The sequence below is a fragment of the Equus przewalskii genome, chromosome 19 (assembly GCF_037783145.1).
Source record: "Equus przewalskii isolate Varuska chromosome 19, EquPr2, whole genome shotgun sequence".
In the NCBI taxonomy this organism is placed as follows: Eukaryota; Metazoa; Chordata; class Mammalia; order Perissodactyla; family Equidae; genus Equus; species Equus przewalskii.
In genome coordinates this window covers 5,582,211-5,601,256 of record NC_091849.1, presented here as the reverse complement: position 1 = coordinate 5,601,256, position 19,046 = coordinate 5,582,211, and the positions used below count along the sequence as shown (strand labels likewise).

The 19,046-nt window shown below is 42.1% G+C and overlaps 1 protein-coding gene across 6 annotated transcripts in view; it reads right to left on the bottom strand.

Moving 5' to 3' along the window:
* Positions 1-19,046, bottom strand: part of CDYL (chromodomain Y like) — a 243,142-nt gene that overhangs the window by 15,500 nt on the left and 208,596 nt on the right. For all 6 annotated transcript variants that reach the window (XM_070585015.1, XM_070585012.1, XM_070585014.1 and 3 more), the window contains 2 exons: positions 3,813-4,069; positions 2,319-2,491 (listed from right to left, as the gene is read on the bottom strand). In XM_070585015.1, the coding sequence (XP_070441116.1) occupies positions 2,319-2,491; positions 3,813-4,069 (430 nt within the window). The remainder of the gene's footprint in view (positions 1-2,318; positions 2,492-3,812; positions 4,070-19,046) is intronic.

Sequence of the window (19,046 nt, the reverse complement as noted above, 5' to 3'; positions counted from 1 at the left end):
ATTTAAATGCAAATGAGCAAGAGTAAAGGTTAACTGAATCTGGTATAATGAATTATTTTCCGGATCCTGCCATTAAGAAAAATTCACATTGACAAAAATACATTCATTTTAAGAAGAACCAAGTGGATTTCCCTAAAGGAGGATTTAGCTTTTCCCTAGAATACTAATTCAGCTTTTTGTGCGGAGTGAGGAGAGTGGCATGGGAGCGGGAGGGTTTGGAGAAGAAATGGGAGTGGGCAGCTCATGAAAATAAACATTTAAAGTGACCTACAAGTTCAACAAATGAGGTCTCTTGATCTGTCTTTCCTCTGCTTTTCCTAACCCAACACTGCAGCGTGATTAACACTGGAAGTCCAGGCTGGACTAGACTCAGCAGGGCTTAGGGAAACTTCCAGCGGGCAAGTGAGCCAGAACTGAGAAGGCAGTGGTGGAAATCCTATTCTCTTACTACAGCAGAGATCCCAAATCACAATATTATGTGTAAAGTCAGTGTGATCTTACAGAAAATATACTAAGACACCATCTGAGGTATAGCAGTTTGTATTTTAAAAATGAAAATTAAATTCACGTAATTCATCATGAAAGGATGGGATGGATTAATAACTAGGAACATCTGCACGTTGTCTCAGAGGTACTGACAATCTGTCAAGGAATTATGTGCAGTGACCAAGAAGTCTAATTCGAAATTGAGTAACAAGATGGTCCCATCTAGTATATAAGTTTGAAATTGCTTACGAAACCAGAAATAATACTTAATAAAATCGGATTATAAAATTTCAAGCTATTTTTGAAAACAATAACTATCATATGATAGCCTAAAAAATGGTAATGCTCACAAAGATTAAGGAATAGATAAGCCCCTGTATTGCATGCACATATGTGCACATGTGTGTACAGTATGAGGAAAGATAGTAATTCTGAAAATGATTAAAAATGTTATAAAAGGCCAAGGTGATACTCTATAACCCCAAGTTGTGGGGTTCTGGGACCCCTCTGATGGGCTCTCACAGCAGCGCCCATAAGACCTGTCTTTGAAGATCCGTCAGATAGAGATGCCCACCTGGCTTGAGACCCACCAAACCAGAAAAGCGCCCCCACCAATCCTGGTGTGCACCCCTGGAGCAGTTTAAGGGACCAGGAAGCCCTGTGACCCAAAGTCAGTGCTTAGGGTCCCAGCCACTTGGAGCTCAATAATTATCAAAAGAAGCTCAACTTCAACTCTTCAAATATCTGGGGATTCTGGAGAAGATCCAACCAACTTCACTGCCATCTGCAAATCGGCACCCCTCAGCTTCCACCCTTCTGTAAACGACAAAGGCATTCCCAAAGGGCTCACGGGGTCACTGAGGGCATGGCATTTCAGGAAGGGGTGGGGCTGTACATCAGTCTTTCTGGTTGGTGACTGGGTTTCATTCACTTTAAATAAAATTAATCTCTGAAAAATCAGACATTTTTATATACTTACAGTGATCAGCATGAGAAGTGGGGACATAAGCAAAACATACACCTGGATACGCCTAGCAGAATTGAGTGGCTCTAGGGAAAGCGTTTTAGCCTGTTATGATAGAGCAGCGGGAAGTCCAAAGACAGAGGAAATGGAAATATCTAAAGTCATACTGTTAAACGAAAGAAGTAACTTGAAAACAACACATAGTATAATTCCATTTATTTAACACAACCAAAAATGAATCTATGTTATCTGTGTGTGCATGGAACACATATTTGAAGGCGTTTACAAGACTGCTGGGGAGACACACGAACGAGCAGTGGACACCTTGGGGGGAGGGGGCTGAGAGAAAGGGATCTTTTACTTTTACTTTTTCTTCTATATTATCTAGTTTTATGTGTCGTTGGATGAACTTGAACAAGAATGTGTACCACTTGTACTAAAAAACCTTTCCACATGATGTTACGGAAGGAGCTTGTCATAAAGCCTAGCCAATTTATTTTATAACCAAGCAAAGAGTAAGTTATGATGTGAAAGAGAATGCATCTTTACTTAAGGACTGAAGACAGAACACACTCACAGAACCAATGACGGAAACTGGCTCCACGCTCACGCAGACTTCCATCATTCACACATCCCTGGGCACCGCTGGGACTGAGCCTGCCCTGAAATCGGTCATTTGCTCAAGGAAAGTAGTAACTGATGCCAGGCCCACAGAAAAGGAAAACGATTTAATTAATTTTGCTACTAGTGTCTCTCGGAAGGAGAGACACATTTTATTTGCAAGGCTTGTTTAAGCCTGCTCTATCGGGCACTGGCACGCTGAAAGCAAAACACTGGACCGATGTTTACGGATACCATTTATGCGTACCTGATAGCTTCTGCCATCTTAGTGCTTTCTCTTTTTCTGTCATCTGTTAAACGCCGTATAAAGTAAATAAAGTCGAGACCGCAGCAGAAGACGCTGCCCACGGCACTGAGCAGCACGAGCTTGCTGTCGTCAGCGGCGGCTGTGCTCAGGGCACTCTGGACTTCCTTCATCACCTGCAAGTCACCAGAAGTTCAAGTGGCAGAGCATTCCCGACAGGCAGTGCCAAGAGCACCCGATTACCAGACAATCAGGATCTGCACACAGTGCTTTACAGCCTGACGTTGTTCCCTATAACGACCACACTTTAAAATAATTGACAGATTTCTGTAATGAGAGACCAGGAAGGCTGGAGACAGAGTATAATTACATAGGTAATTATGAAGAGAGTATAATTAGAAAGACGTGTGCACCTAAGTTACCTGAATATTCGAGCCACTGTGGCTCTCAGGAGACAAGGTCTGCCCACCTGGCATTTCTACAGTTTGGACAGCAGGTGGCACATTCAACCAGATGAAAGAAACCAGTTCAGTTCCTTGTTTTTAAACACCAGCCTACCACACCTGGGAGACACCCCAAGAGCTGGGTGCAGAAGAGTATTAAGAACAAGCACATTAACATGGAGGAGTAGTTTTAGAAGGGCACAGAACCATTTAAAATGATCTTCGTGAAGCATTTACAAATCACCAATGAAGAGACTCTAGTCCAAAAATGTGCCCAGAAGCACTCCTCAACCGGCTCGTCATGTGACCCTGGCCAGACACACAGCGGTTTGGTTTTCTTGTCTGGAAAAAACTTGACCTAGCTGCTCACAAGTGGAAAACAAATGACTACTAGAATGTAAAATTTTAAGTAAGGTGCAGTGCAGGTTCAACTACTTCCGGTTTTGGACACTTCACAGAACTAGTTGTGGGACCTCTGCAGGCACCAGTCTGCCTCGGTCTTTGGCAGCTAACTTTACTATGAGCAGTGAGCATACGCTGGGATCTCTCTAGCACTAAGCCCCACCGTGATGCTGATGCCGAAGACTGACTAGTAAGGACCGTGCAGCTCCTGAGGGGCTGGGGACCAGGCACTTCAATCTCGTTTGAACCAAGGACCCTTTGAGAACCTGATGAAAGCTAAAGAAAAGCACGTGTGCCCGCACATTTTATACGTGACTTCAGGAAAGCCCCGAGGATTAAGACCTCCCGACCCCGAGGTGAAGGACGGAGACACAACTACCACCTCCCCTGTGCAGAACTCTGCCTCCCATCCCAGCCCCCACCCCTTAGAAGGAAGATGGACCTCGACACATGCACACGGTCCCCAATCTCCTGCAGTCACAAGCGTTCTAAGGAGCAAGCCTGCAAACTTGACCGCTGCTTCCTACCTTCTGGTGGGCACTGTGAGGCGGCCCAGAAGGAGAGTTAGAAAGAGCACAAAGAAGAGCACCGATTGGGCCAGCAGGGGCGTGGAGAGACAGGAAGCACAAACCAGCCAAGGGACATCTCTCACCTCTGGATTTAGTGAGTTATTCTCGGATGATTTTGTTGACAACAAGATGTGGGTGAAGCCGTCCTGCTTCCTGACGACAATATCTCTGTATCTGTAGGCACTTTCTGTTTGCCTCACACTGAAACGCAACCGCTTGTCAAAAGGCTGGTCTCTTCTCTCGTCAATAAATTTCCTTTTCCCAGCTGTCACTCCTGTAACAGATGTCTGTATGTTGGTTGTTCCATTGGCTGTTAATGCATCCATAAACGGAGATGTACCTGTCAAGAGTTTGAAATCACAGTCGTCTGTGATGTCCTGCTACCAATTCACTCCCCAGTGTTGTCTACGACTTAAGTAAAAATGCTCATTACAAACCCAGGTTTAACATATTAATGCAGGAATGTTAAAAATTAGAACCTTTTCAAAGTCTCCTTTTAAAGGCATTTTCCCCTTCTAAGTCTGACAAGGAAATCACCCTCTTGCTTATCTTGCCGAAGAAATAAAGATGGAAAGATACTTGCTGACAAGAGGCTACAAAATTTGGGACTTTTGAAGAATGGAGTTAAAAGAGAATAGGTCTCAGAAGTTGAAAGAAAAAAGGACATTGATTCAAGAAAACATCTTATTATTAGAGCCAAGGCTATCTGCCATTTAGCTGAAATTTCTTTTTCTGAATCAAGACTGACTTGTACAGATACGCAACGCACCCGTCTGTCCCTGCTGGTTTATGGAACGCGGCCGCAGCCGCCACCGCAGACGCTGCCCTCTAGTGGGGCACCGGAAACACTCAGTTCTTTCTTCTGCTGCCCTGGGATGTGACTAGTACACCGTCTGTCCACTGGTCCCAGCTCTACCACGTTTTCCAACAGTCTTTTAAGCAGCTGAAGACAGCTCTTTCCTGCCACGTGAAATGTTCTGCTAACCTTCCCTCCTGTGGCAGCTCCTCGACATTAACCCGGTGCTGTTTTCAGTCAGTCTTAAAGATACGGTCTTCTGAACTTAATACTTCTTATTATAATAAAGTCGACAGTTTCACTTAATACTTTCCTAGGGTTACCAAGCTATGTCAGGGTAAGAATTCAAGTCGTAAGGTAAATAATTATCTTATTGATATGATTCATCTAAATACTATCTAAGCTGGTAATGAATGTACAGAGCCTTTGGGGAGTAGAAGCAAGGGAAAGAAATGTAAGAAGCCTGGATCAGGCTCTACTAATAAAATTAGCAATGACAGAAGTTTTCTGAGGGGAAAAACATGATTAATTATGGGTCAGAAATATTACTTTCAAAGTGAAAGAAAATGAGCCAAAGCTATCAGAAACGACTGATGAATGGGCATTTAGAGAAGTCAGTCTCCTTGGTTAAACAATCTGACTTTCAGTCAATTGGCAGAAATATTTTGGAGGGTTTCTTAAAAAAATAAATTCAATGTTTTGAAATTTTGGAAGAGCTTATAGTACATGTATATAGTTCAAGAGTCTAAAAATATAAAAAGATCCATGGCAAAAGGCCTCCCCCCACCCCACCCCAGGACCCTGACCCTCCAGCGGGCCACCATTTCTGGTTTCCAGGTACCCTTGCAGAGTATCTTCATGCATAATACAAGCAAATAAGGATATCAATATTTCTCCTTCACCATCTCCCCCTTTAAAAAAACACAAATGATATTATATACACATAGTGTTCTGTTACATCCTGCTTTTATTCATTTGACAGTATCTTAGAAATTGCTGTCTATCAGGTCATAGCTTCCTTATTCCTTCCCAAGGCTACACAGCAGTCCACTGAGTGGATGTTGTATGATTCATTTACCAACCCACAGTGCAATAAACACTTATATTCAGCGATTTTCTGATATTACAAACAATGCTGCGATGTGTAACCTTGGCTTATGTCTTTCCAATGCTGGCAAACCTATAGGATAAGTTTCTAAAGGATGTGTAACCCGGCATATTTCTAAGTGAAAGAGCATTTGATAAGCTGTTACCAGTAAGAAAGGGTGTTGCTGAATCCTTCTGAGGAAGCTAGCAAGGATCCTTTCTCCTTCTTTTAACCTTCAACTTCTCCTCTATCAGGTCCTTCCCCTCTCTGTCTTTGAAAGCGTTCTCCAGTCTCTTCTACTCTCACATGCCCACTCTAATCTGCTCTTCTTCTCAGCACTGCCCTCTATTCTCATATCCATCACAGCCTCACCTGGTCTACACTTGCTGTCTCCACTTTTCTCGGTCCCTCATTCCTCACCCGACTCGAATTGAGAGCTAGAGTCAACACGACCAGATAACTTCCTGAGCATAGAGAAATGGAGTAATTCTGAACCACTGAGCCTGGGTGCCCAGGAGAGATGAGGCAACCACAGGGGAGTCTGACGTAGCTAGAGGAGGAGGAGGAGAGGAGAAACTCAGTTTTATCCACGGTGATTATTCAGGTGAAGATGCTACAGAGCCCAGAACTGGGGCAGGAGGAGTCAGGGTTGGAGGTAAGTACTTGGGAGCTGGTGCCCAGAAATGATGGTTGAACTCAGAAGTAGGAGCACCAAGGGGAAGAACAAGAAAGTGGGCCTCCTAGAGAGTGCAGGGCGAGGAGGCAAGAGAGGAGGAGGAAGGGAATCATAGGCTTCCCCAAAGGATGGAGAAAACGCCATGGCAATGAGGATCTGTCAATAGAGGCATATGCCACAGAGAGGTGGAGAATGGAGAAAAGGGAATGGGAGGAGAGATTAGAGGCCATCAACAAACTCGAGCAAGTTGTTTCATTAGAGTGCTAACTAAAAAAGCCAGACTATAGGATACAATGAAAGACAAAGAAAAATAGTTAAATAAAAACATAAATGTTCAAATCAAGAATATGTCCAAATGCTTTTTTTGTTGGTGAGGAAGATTGGCCCTGAGCTAACATCTGTGCCAATCTTCCTCTATTTTTTGTATGTGGAACACTGCCACAGCATGGCTTGATAAGCAGTGCGTAGGTCTTCTGTGCCAGGGATCCAAATCTGTGAACCCCAGGCCACCGAAGTGGAGTGCCCGAACTTAACAACAAGGCCACTGGGTCGGCCCAGCAAAATGCTGTTTTAAGGAACACAGAAATACAATGGCAGGTGACAGGATACTGTTATTTAGATGATGGCTGACAATCACGATTTTCCTGCCTAAAGAGATCACATCAGGACTAAGCCTGTGCAGAGGCAAGATGGGAGGCCACACAACGTGGGGGTGAAGAATGATGTGGTAAAGGGACGAGTGGAGACAGGCTGGAGGCGCTGGCATTCTCAGGAGGAGGCGGTCCTGCAGACCACACACGCCAGTGTGCTAATAACGACAAGTGAGAGCTGTCTGGGTCTTTAAGAGTCACTAACCTTGAGCTGGAGTTTTAGTTGGTGCTGTATTAAAGCACAGTAAGAATGACCCTGGCGACATGGGAGGATGCCGAGTGCTCGTCGGCTGCCCTCCGCCAGGACAAAGCCGGCCGGCTGTGGGTCAGCCCCATCCATCCCTGAACTGCTCTGCTTGTCAGTGTCTTTTCTTTCCCGATTTGAAAGCCACACATTCCTGCACTCTCCAAGCAGTTTTCCTGATGGCTTCCTCCCCATGGAAGCAGCATTTCTAGGCTCTGGGTCCATGTAGCCTTTATATGTGAGCTTCAGCAAAAGCCCAACATCATCTTTGGGGCAACAGGTCCTATGGAGCTGTCCGTGGTCCTGCAAATTTAGGAAGGGGATTCATGTTGGCTCGCGCTGACCAGGACTGCTGAAACTCGGCCTTCATCGTCCTCTTAAACCCCTACTGCTCCCTGGTGCCAATACAGTCCCTGCTGATGGTAGACTCCGCGATCTTGCCAGTGCCTCGACCACCACACCTACCCCAATATGACTCCTGGGACCCTCTGTTATCCACCTATGGGGCCATGTGACATCTAACTGGGGCCTATTTAGGTAGAGAAATGTTCATAGCAGGGCTGAGTCTTGGAATCACAGACTGCCAGCACCAAGCCAGGTCCCCCCCCATCATTTATGCCCCTTGGCCCTTCACTCATGACAATCAGCCATGTTCTTTCACCGTCCACGTCTGTGCTCACCTCAGGGCCTTTGTACCTGGTCTTACCTCTGCCTAGAATGTCCTTGCCCTAGAGCTTAAAATGGTGGTTTTTTCTGCTTGTCTGGTCAAATGTCATCTCCTCAGACAAGCCTTCTTGGACCACCCCACCTAATGTGGGCCCCATCCTATCACCATTTCACTTTGCCCTAGTTTGTTTTCTTGGTAGCACTCCTCATCAAAGTTATTTCTTTTCCATTTGTTTACTTATAATATAACATTGTTGTTGTACTCCACTAGGCTGCGTAAGAGCAGGGTCCCTGTCTGTTCCCAGTGCTTAGAACGCTCAACAAACATTTACTGAATAAATGAATGGAAGGGACCCTGAAGTCCCTTTACTCCAGCTCCCTCCACTTAGAGACGAGAAGGTAAGGGGCCTCCGAATGGCACACAGCTGATCACCTCGTGCCAATGCAGGGACAGTAATTTAGAGCAGAATCAACTGTTAATGACTAAACTAAAAGGTAAACGCAGAGATTCAGGGGAAAACACCCCACAAGGTAAACCACGTGAAAACTTCATGCGGCTCACTAGACAAACAGTTCCGTCACAAACAGGAGCACAAGCTGTCCCAGTGACCTGATGGCTCCTAAGGTTTGGTTTCAGAGCCACTGAATACTTTCTAAGGACCTACCTAAAGGCATTTAATTCAGCAAGGAAAAACCCATTTTAGTGTCTCTCCTAATAAATGGTTTTCTTTTAACATGTTCGAGAGCAGAAAAGATACCCTCAAACATTACTGTTAACCTGTTAAAATGCACTGTGTCAAAAAGCGTCTCTCTCTAGAAATGAAAAGTGGCTTCTGCTTCCAACCTGAAGAGAGAAACGGTATCTGGATTTCCTCACTGGCCAGTGAGAACTGAAAACTGAACAAAATCCACAAAATAACTGTCTCAGAGCCCGGGTGACAGGCCATGCAGAACCACGGCCCCAGCGTGAAGGGAACAGACAAGCCAAGCCCAGCAATCCACCGGGCCTTCTGCTGGAGGCCGTCTCCACACTGCAGGTGCAGGGAGGGGGCCCAGACACAGCCCGGCCAGAGCCTGTAACTGAGAACACAGACTGAGGAGAGAAGGCCCAGGAGGCTATAATTTGCGTGGCAGGGTATCAAAAAGGAGGGAGCTACAGAGAAAGTTCCAGAACTGTGTAGGGATCCTCGTGAGTCTTTGTTGAACACCAATCTGAGCATGCACAGGGTGAACCTCCACAAGACTTGGCAGAGAACCACTTCTGAGGAAAGAACAACTACCTGTAAACTGACTCACGGCCAGAGTTCAAACAGGGCTGGGAGTCTGCACCAGCCAGAGTGGAGAGACCTCAGTGAACACACGGGGCACAGGGTAGAGCCCGGAACATGTTGGTCGTGGAACTAACGTAGCTCTAGAATGAAGGATGCTCTAGAACTACACTAACAGAGCTTAAAAATAGGCCTTGAAAGAATCAAACTGATAGGCAAGTAACAACTGGCTGCAAGAACAAACCCAACACTTTTAAGAGCATGCAACAAAACCTAGCACTCCAAACATAAAAGGCAGCAATGTTTAGCAACCAAAAACTACTAGACATGCAAAGAAGTAGGGAAGTAGGAGCCAGGATCAAGATTAAATCAGTTAATAGAAAGAGATCTAAAAGTGAGAGATGACAGAATTAACAGAAAAGCATATTTCTAAAATTAGGAAATGGTTAACCAACTTGTGGGGCGCACCATCTGACACATATTAAGCAGCCATTATCATGACATTATGCAGATTTTTAAAATACAGGTCAGTAAGTACATCATACCACCTACCCTCTATATTACATGTTACATACGCCAAGCTCTCAACATAGGTAATCTAAGTCCATATAGGATACCTGAAAGTTGGGCCATGTCTGCAGATCTGACCCTGAGCTTGTGTTCTTTCACTTTGTGACCCCAAAATTATACACGAAAGAAATGAAAACTAAAGATAACAAAGGTGTATATATAGTGTAATCAACAATGCTTACATGTGAGTTTACTAGGAATGGCTCTTTCTTGATGATAGAGATATGGGTTATTCTTATATTCCTAGTACTTTGTAAATTTCTACAATATACTACTGACGTAATCAGGGTAAAAACCACTTCAAAACAGACTACAGCATCCAAAATCCAGATAAAAATTTCTGGGATATTATTTTTAAACAGATAAAGATTTAACTGGTATTTCTCTAAGTGCCTTTTAATTTAGGGTTGTTTAATCAAAAGTTGGTAAGTTTAATATGCTGTCAAGGCAGTATGGCTCTAAACAGCAAGAAAAGTTCAGAACTAGTTCTCAGTATTTGGGATATGCATGGCCATTACTTTCTCTAGTCCAAAGTCAGAGAGCAAGCACCGTGGGGTTTACAGAATCACCAACCCTCCTTCACAGAGTTTAACACTGCAAAATACTGCTATCCACACCTACTGAACCCAATCCTCTTTAACTATACAAGAGCCTACCGTTTTATTCAGATTATATAATCTGCAAATTGAATTCATTAACAGAAAGCTTTTCAAACCAATGTGGAAGGTAGGCGTAAAATACTAGTATCCCTTTTGTCCATAACACATTAAAAGACTCCTTTATAAATAATTATATGAGTCTCCTTCAATTTCAGTTCCCCTATCCATAGGAACCTCCAGATTTAAGGCTATATACGCTCATTCTTAGCTGTCTTCAAAAAACAAAAACAAAAACCCATTAATATACCATCAGTGCTGCTGTAAAGTTTTGCTCCCACACGAGTTGATCTATTAGGAACAACGGGAGCACACTGCAAACTTCATCTGTGTTTGGGCCTGATTTTGTCTGGAGAACGCTGGTGAGCACACAGTCACACTCAGCTGAGTCTAGCTGGGCAGGGACACACACAACACACACCTCCAACAGCCACCCCACCCACAGGAGGGGTTACAGCTGAGTGACGTCAGGAGCCCCAGAGCACTTCATGACAACCCACCTAACTCCCCCAACACCCAGGAGTATAGGCAGATGTGAAAACAGATAAAGGAGGGTATCAGAAATGGAGAGAAACCTGAGATATTCAAAGATATTCAACATAATTGCTTTTCACCAATAACAAACATAGTGAGTAAATAAAAACTCCATGAGAACTCAGGGTCTGGGAACCAGCAGGGAGTGTTTAAGTGCCGGCTGACATTGACAAGATCATACTGCTTCCCTTTTTAAAGACTGCAGTCAAGGGAACACGCTCACAATTTCACAAATAGCCTCAAATGTGGAAATAGTCCAATGATTGGTTCTTGTATTACTCATATTTATAATTTTTCAGTTAATATCATTCAGGAAAATAAAAATTTCCACATTCTGAGTAATCATCTTCCCTCAGAACGGACTTCTCATTCACTGACAACTCTAACATTTTTTCTTATCCTTCATCAAAAGCAAGAGGGGAAATCCCAGTGATCAGTCATATGAGTTTCTCAGAGGAGGTAATCAGAGGTCAGAGACACGGGCAACTAACATCTAGGGCTCATCAGCCTGGTCCTGGCATCTTATTAAACCTCCATTTAGAGACGAAAACCCACGGTCCAGGAAGCTTAAGCGCCTCGCCCGAGGTGACTGAGCGGAGAGGGGCGCCAGGCTCAGATCACACGCAGGTCCTGCAGATGCACCAGTGCTCTCTCCATCGCATGAAGCTGCCTGCTGCTGCAGCAAAGACATGCGGACGTGAAAAGCCAAACAGCAAAAGGTCAGTGATGGAAATGACTGCTAGTGACAAGAAATGTCTTCAAGAAGCTTTGGAACATTTCCAGGTATTGCTGCTGAGGATTTCATAGAGTTGGATTTTAGCTGGCTCTCAAGTACTTTTGCATATAGTAGATGCTCAATAAATATTTTAAAGATAATTGGCAAAAAACAGATTATGGCACATTAGGGTACTATGGCATTAACAAAGAAATGGAGAAGCCTAGATATGTATTCAGGGACCTGTGATCAAGGTTTACCATTAAAAAACCAGCCTGGAAAAGAAGAGGCTGAAGTTAGCTTTTTAAGGGTTACGCCAAGTTAAAAATAAAAAGTTAAAAAAGAGTATGGACTTAATGCTGGAGGCAATGGGGAAGGGTTAAAGGGGATCTACAGCTCACCCACCCACCTGTAACAACTAAAAATTCAGCCTAGGAAAAGAGGCGTGGGAAGGATCTTCCAGGGCCCAGAAAATGTGTTCTAAGCCAGTTTAAAAAAACAAAAGATCAAGGGCTGTTAGAACCCCCAACACATGTCTAATCACTTTAAGGCCTCCAAACTAGGGTCCTCACGTTACTTCTGGCATCAACCAGGGTGGAAGGGACTGAATATTCACAAATGGGGAGAAGACACCGCTGGGGCACCATGCAGGGAGTCTAGTTACCTGGGCAGAGGAGCTTGTACAGTCACACTGCATAACGACGTTTCAGTCAACGATGGCCGGCACATTTGACGGACGTCCCCTAAGATTAGTCCCATACAGCCTCGGTGTGCAGTAGGCTATACCATCTAGGTTTGTGTAAGCACACTCTGTGATGTTCACACAATGTGAAATCGCCTAACGACACATTTCTCAGACTGTATCCTCACTGTTGTGATGTATGACTGTACTTTGTCACCACTAGGATTCCTGGTCCTGTAGAGAGGAAGTTTTGGAACGAAATACCCTTCGTGCATATGTAAATGCTTCCTCACTGTGCTTAAAATACATCCATCTCTAAGTCCTATACTGCCACCTGTCCACCCTAAAGCTGCTGACTTATATTATCTAACTTTGCTTACAACGGGATGGAAAGCAACCATTTTTTAGATGAACGGTTCAGGGATGTATCATGCTAGTACAATTATTAAAAGAAAAAACAAACCACATATATAATTTAAAAACAGACATATAATTTGATGAATAAACTGGCCTTGGCATTTCACTTTAACCACTCCTGCCTGTACACCTAGTAATGGCCTGGAGCTGTCGGGGCACCAGCTCTGCCACGTAGCACTCCCAGCTGCTCACTGGGCACACCCCGGACACCTTGAAAGCAGTCCTGTCTCCAGCGGACATCCATGGACTCTGTCCTTCAGAAAACTACAGTCCAGTGGCATCAGGTCTGTCTGGCCCTAGAGTTCATTTAGTTTGTCTACGTGCCACACTGACTCTCTTTCAGGCTAGTACAGACGGAAACAACAGAGCCCCAAGTGGGGTTGCTACACAGCAGGTCAGGGGGCCACCTACAACCCGCCTTCCACCCCCACCACTGGCCTGTCATGAGAAGAGAGAACTCCTATTAAAACAAACCTCTGAACTATACTCCTATTACCAAGACAGACATGAGGGAGAGGCATTCTAATACCTCAAAAACAGCTTAATTGTGATTTTGCTTTTTATATCAATCTATATATTTTTTGCAAAAGTCCTAAATAAAATATTAGCAAACAGAATTTGGAACATAATGGGTTTTTTAAATTGTGGTAAAATATACAAAAAATTTAACATTTTAACAATTTTTATTTTTTTGGTGAGGAAGAGTGCCAGATTTTCCTCTGTTCTGTATGTGGGATGCTGCCACAGCATGGCTTGAATGGCCCAGGATCCAAATCCATGAAACCCAGGCTGCCAAAGCACAGTGTGCGAACTTAACTACTACACCACTGGGCTGGCCCCCATTTTAACCAATTTTAAGTGTATAGGTCAGTGGCATTAAGTACATTCACACTCTTGTGCAACTCTCTTTCTCCAGAACTCTTTCCGTCTTCCCAAACTGAAACTCTGAACCCATTAAACAAGAACTCTCCATTCCCCCAGCAACTATCATCCTACTTTTTGTGTCTATGGATTTGACTATTCTAGATACCTCATATAAGTGGAATCACATGACATTTGTCCTTTTGTGGCTATCTTGCTTCACTCAGCATAATGTGTTCAAAGTTCATCCATGTTGCAGCATGTGTTAGAACATCATTCTTTTCTAAGGCTGAATAATATTCCACTGTACATATAAACCACATTTTGTTTAGCCATTCACCCATCAATGGACATCTGGGTTGTTCCCACCTTTTGGTTACTGTGAATAATGCTATGAACATGGGCGTACAGATACAGGCATACCTTGGAGACACTGCAGGTTTGGTTCCAGACCACTGCAATAAAGCAAGTCACATGAATCTTTTGGTTTCCTGGCGCATATAAAAGTTATGTTTACACTACACTGTAGTCTGTTAAGTATGCAATAGCATTGTCTAAAAAACAATGTACATACCTTAATTAAAAAATACTGTATGCTAAAAAATGTCTGACCCCTCAATGAGTTATAATCTTTTTGCTGGTGGAGGGTTTCGGAAAAAACACAGTATCTTAGAAGTGCAATAAAGCAAAGCACAATAAAACGAAGCATGCCTGTATCTGAGGCCCTACTTTCAATTCTTTGGATTTATACCTAGAAGTGGAATTGGTAAGTCTATGGATTAAACAGAAATATCTATACCTGTTGAGAGACAAGTGGATCATATGATAATTCTATGTTTACTTTCTGGAAGTTATATTTAATATTTTCCTAAAGTAGCTAGGATGTGTTTAATAAGTAATTATAATCAAATTCTTGGAGAAGATCCAAATCATGGATTGGATTGTGATAACTTCCATTTCCTTACTAAATTTCTTTGGTTTTCTTGGGCTAGAGAAGCAGAAGAGACAAGGATGTAAAATCCTTTAAATGTTGAAGACGGGTTAATATAACCAAAGATAACTTGCACAAGGATCTGTACCCAATTCTGAGGCTCTTACTCTAGAGACAAAACCTTCATAAAACATACTTTTTCTCTTCTTATGACCAGAAATTTCTCCCACCCAGTCAGTCTGCAGTTTTAACGTACACACACGGGCGGCATGTTTCCCTGAGGGCAGGATCCAGGCCCCCTCCAGCTTGTGCCTCTGGTTCGGAGCACTACCTTACTTTTAAAGACATTCAAAGTTTGCTGAACGACATTCTGACAGTAGGAGAATACAAAGAACTTGAAGATTTTTATTCTCTGGAACAAAAACACTCCAATTAGCAATGTCACCATAAATTATGCAAGCATCTACAATCAGTTCAGGAAACAACTAGAGAGCCTCAAGTGTCTTTGCCCATGTTTTAGCTTTGTGGTATAGAGGTCAGTAGTCTACAGGAAAGAACTCTGTCAGCTGTAATCTTCTTTTTGAGTTGGCTGAGCTCCTCAGACAACATCAATCCCTAAGGGGATTTGGATTCCTAAAGCTAGAAAAGTGATGAAGTCCTTAGTAGACCAAAGGAAATCTCAGTGTCCATCTTCACTCAGTTCCTCAACACATACGGCAAGAACGCAGTTACTAAGCTACTGGCAACCAACATTTTAGAATCAGTTAAGAATACTGAGGAAATTGAAATCCTTAAAAGTGAAGTGTAATATTTGAAGAGGTTAATGGAAAACTTTATTCAAGCACGATCAATCTTTACAAATGCAAATTCAAGCTATTTAGTTTTACTTATGACAAACTAAAACAAAAAATGAAAAATTGCCAGCAAAATTAATCCTATCATTCTAAGTAAGCATATTAAGTTCCTAATGTAAATCCAGTAAAATAGGTAATACTTTAAATTTAGTATATTTTATATCCTCATTAATAACTGTGAAAATAAGTCAAATATTGGAGAGAAAAAACTTACAAAAATCTATACACTACAATGTCACCTTAAAGTACCAAAAAAGGAACAGAAAATGATCAGACCCATCTTCCTCTTCAGTGCTGAGAATAAAGAAGGATAACAAGAAAAACAAACAAAAATACAAGAAACATAACAACGATCTACACGGTATAATACTCCAGCAGTGGAGTATTATTATTTATGACAGCTACAAAAATTTTATTTCCTGCAAACATGATTCTACCTTATCTGACATAGGATTGAATTCTCTCAACACCTTTCTTCATGTTTATCTTGACTTTTAGAACCAAGTGGCTTTTGCAACTATTGCTTTAGTAAGAGAACTAACCAATTACAATCTAACTTCCCTCTTTCATTTTTTTATTGCATTCATAATAGTTTACATCACTGTGAAATTTCAGTTGTACCTTATTGCTTGTCTGCCACCATAAACATGCTCCCCTTCACCCTGTGCCCACCCACCACCCTCCTTACCCTCGTAACTACTGAACTGTTGTCTTTGTCCGTGTGTTTGTTTATATTCCACATGAGTGAAATCATATGGTGTTTGCCTTTCTCAGTCTGGCTTACTTTGTTAGCATAATACCCTCCAGGTCCATTCATGTTGTTGCAAATGGGATGATTTTCTTTTTATGGCTGAGTAGTATTCCACTGTAGATATATACACCACATCTTCTTTATCTAATCATTGGTTGATGGGCACTTGGATTGCTTCCATATTTTGGCTACTGTGAATAGTGCTGCAACGAACATGGGGGTGCATATGTTACTTTGGATTGTTGATTTCAAGTTGTTTGAGTAGATACAGGGTAGTAGGATAGCTCAGTTATATGGTATTTCTATTTTAGCTTTTTGAGGAATCTCCATACTGTTTTCCATAGTGGCTGCACCAGTTTGCATTCCCACCAGCAGTGTATGATGATTCCCTTCTCTCCACATCCTCTCCAACATTTGCTATTTTTAGTCTTAGTGATTACAGCCATTTTAACAGGCAAAAGGTGGTATCTTAGTGTAGTTTTGATTTGCATTTCCCTGATGCTTAGTGATGTTGAACATCTTTTCATGTGCTTATGGGCCATCTGTATATCTGATTTGGAAAAATGTCTGTTCATATCCTCTGCCCATTTTTTGATCAGGTTGTTTACTTTTTATTCTTTAGTTGTGTGAGTTCCTTATATATTATGGAGATTAACCCCTTGTCAGAGATATGATTTGCAAAAATTTCCTCCTGGTTGGTGGGTTGTCTTTTGGTTTTGATCCTAGTTTCTTTTGCCTTGCAGAAGCTCTTTAGTCTGATGCACTCCCACTTGTCTATTTTTTCTTTTGTTTCCCTTGTCTGAGAAGACATGGTATTCAAAAAGATCCTTTTAAGTTCGATGTCAAAGACTGTATTACCTATATCATCTTTCAGGAGTTTTATGGTTTCAGGACTTATCTTCGAGTCTTTGATCCATTTTGAGTTTATTTTTCTGTGTGGCATGACATAACGGTCTACCTTCATGCTTTTGCATGAGGCTGTCCAGATTTCCCAACACCATTTATTGAAGAGACTATCTTTTCTCCATTGTACGTTTGTCGAAGATTAGCTGTCCACAGGTGTGTGTTTTTATTTCTGCGCTTTCAGTTCTGTTCCATTGATCTGTGTGTCTGTTTTTCTACCAGTACGATGCTGTTTTGATCACTATGGCTTTGTAGTATATTTTGAAGTCAGGGATTGTGATGCCTCCAGCTTTGTTCTTTTTTCTCAGTATTGCTTTAGGAGTTCAGGGTCTTTGGTTGCCCCATATGAACTTTAGGATTCTTTGTTCTAGTTCCATGAAGAATGTCATTGGGATTCTGCTTGGGATTGCACTGAATCTACAGATTGCTTTGGGCAGTACTGACATTTTAACTATGTTGATTCTTATGCTTCATGTGCATGGAATGTCTTCCCATTTCCTTATGTCATCATCTATTTCTTTCAATAATGTCTTATAGTTTTCATTGTATAAGTCCTTCACCTGCTTGGTTAAATTTATTCCTAGATATTTTATTATGCTTTTTTGCAATTAGAAATCGAATTGTATTCCTGAGTTCTCTTTCTGTAAGTTTGTTATTAGACTACAGAAATGCAACTGATTTGTGTAAGCTGATTTTGTACCCCACAACCTTACTGTAGTTGTTAATTATTTCTAATCATTTTCCGATGGATTCTTTAGGATTTTCTATATATAAGATCATATTGTCTGCAAACAGCTTGAGTATCCATTCTTCACTCCCTATATGGGTTCCTTTTATTGCTTTCAGTTTCCTAATTGCTCTGGGCAAAACCTGTGGTACTATGTTGAATAAGAGTGGTAACAGTGGACATCCTTGTCTTGTTCCTTTTCTCAGAGGGATGGCGTTCAGTTTTTCCCCCTGAGTATGACATTAGCTGTGGGTTTATCATATATGGCCTTTATTATGTTCAGGTAATTTCCTCTATCCCCGTTTTGTTAAGAGTTTTTACCATAAATGGCTGTTGGATCTTGTCAAATGCTTCCTCTGAGTCTATTGAGATGATCATGTGGTTTAGTCCTCATTTTGTTAACGTGGTGTATCACATTGATTTGCAGATGTTGAACCATCCCTGTGTCCCTGGAATAAATCCCACTTGATCATGATGTATGATCTTTTTGATGTATTGCTGTATTAGGGTTGTCAATACAATTCCGGTTGGTATTAGAGTGATGTTGGCCTTGTGGACTGTGTTAGGAAACGTTCCATGTTCCCTAATTTTTTGGAATAGCTTGAGAAGGATAGGTATTAAATCCTCTCTGAAAGTTTGGTAGAATTCCCCAGGGAAGTCGTCTGGTCCTGGGCTTTAGTGTTGGGGATGCTTTTGATTACTGTTTCTATCTCTTTACTTGTAATTGTTGTATTCTGTTTTTGTTTGTTTGTTTTTTTAAAGATTTTACTTATTCTCCCTAAAGCCCCCCGGCACATAGCTGTATATTTTTAGTTGTAGGTCCTTCTAGTTGTGGCATGTGGGATGCCACCTCAGCATGGCTTGATGACTGTTGCCAGGTCCGCACTCAGAATCCGAACCAGCAAAAGCCTAGGCCGCTGAAGTGGAGCATGTGAACTTAACCACTCGGCCATGGGGCCAGCCCCTATCTATTTCTTCTTGATTCAGCTGTGGGAGATTATAAGAGTCTAAGAATTTATCCATTTCTTCTAGATTGTCCATTTTGTTGGCATATAGCTTTTCATAGTATTTTCTCATAATCTGTTGTATTTCTTCTCTTTCATTTCTAATTTTATTTATCTTAGCTTTCTCTCTTTTTCTCTTTGTAAGTCTGGCTAGGGGTTTGCCAATTTTATTTATCTTCTCAAAGAACGAGCTCTTTGTTTCATTGATCCTTTCTACTGTCTTTTTTGTTTCAACAGCATTTATTTCTGCTCTGATTTTCATTATTTCTCTCCTTCTGCTGATTTCGGGTTTGTTTGTTCTTTTTCTGATTCAATTAGCTGTAGT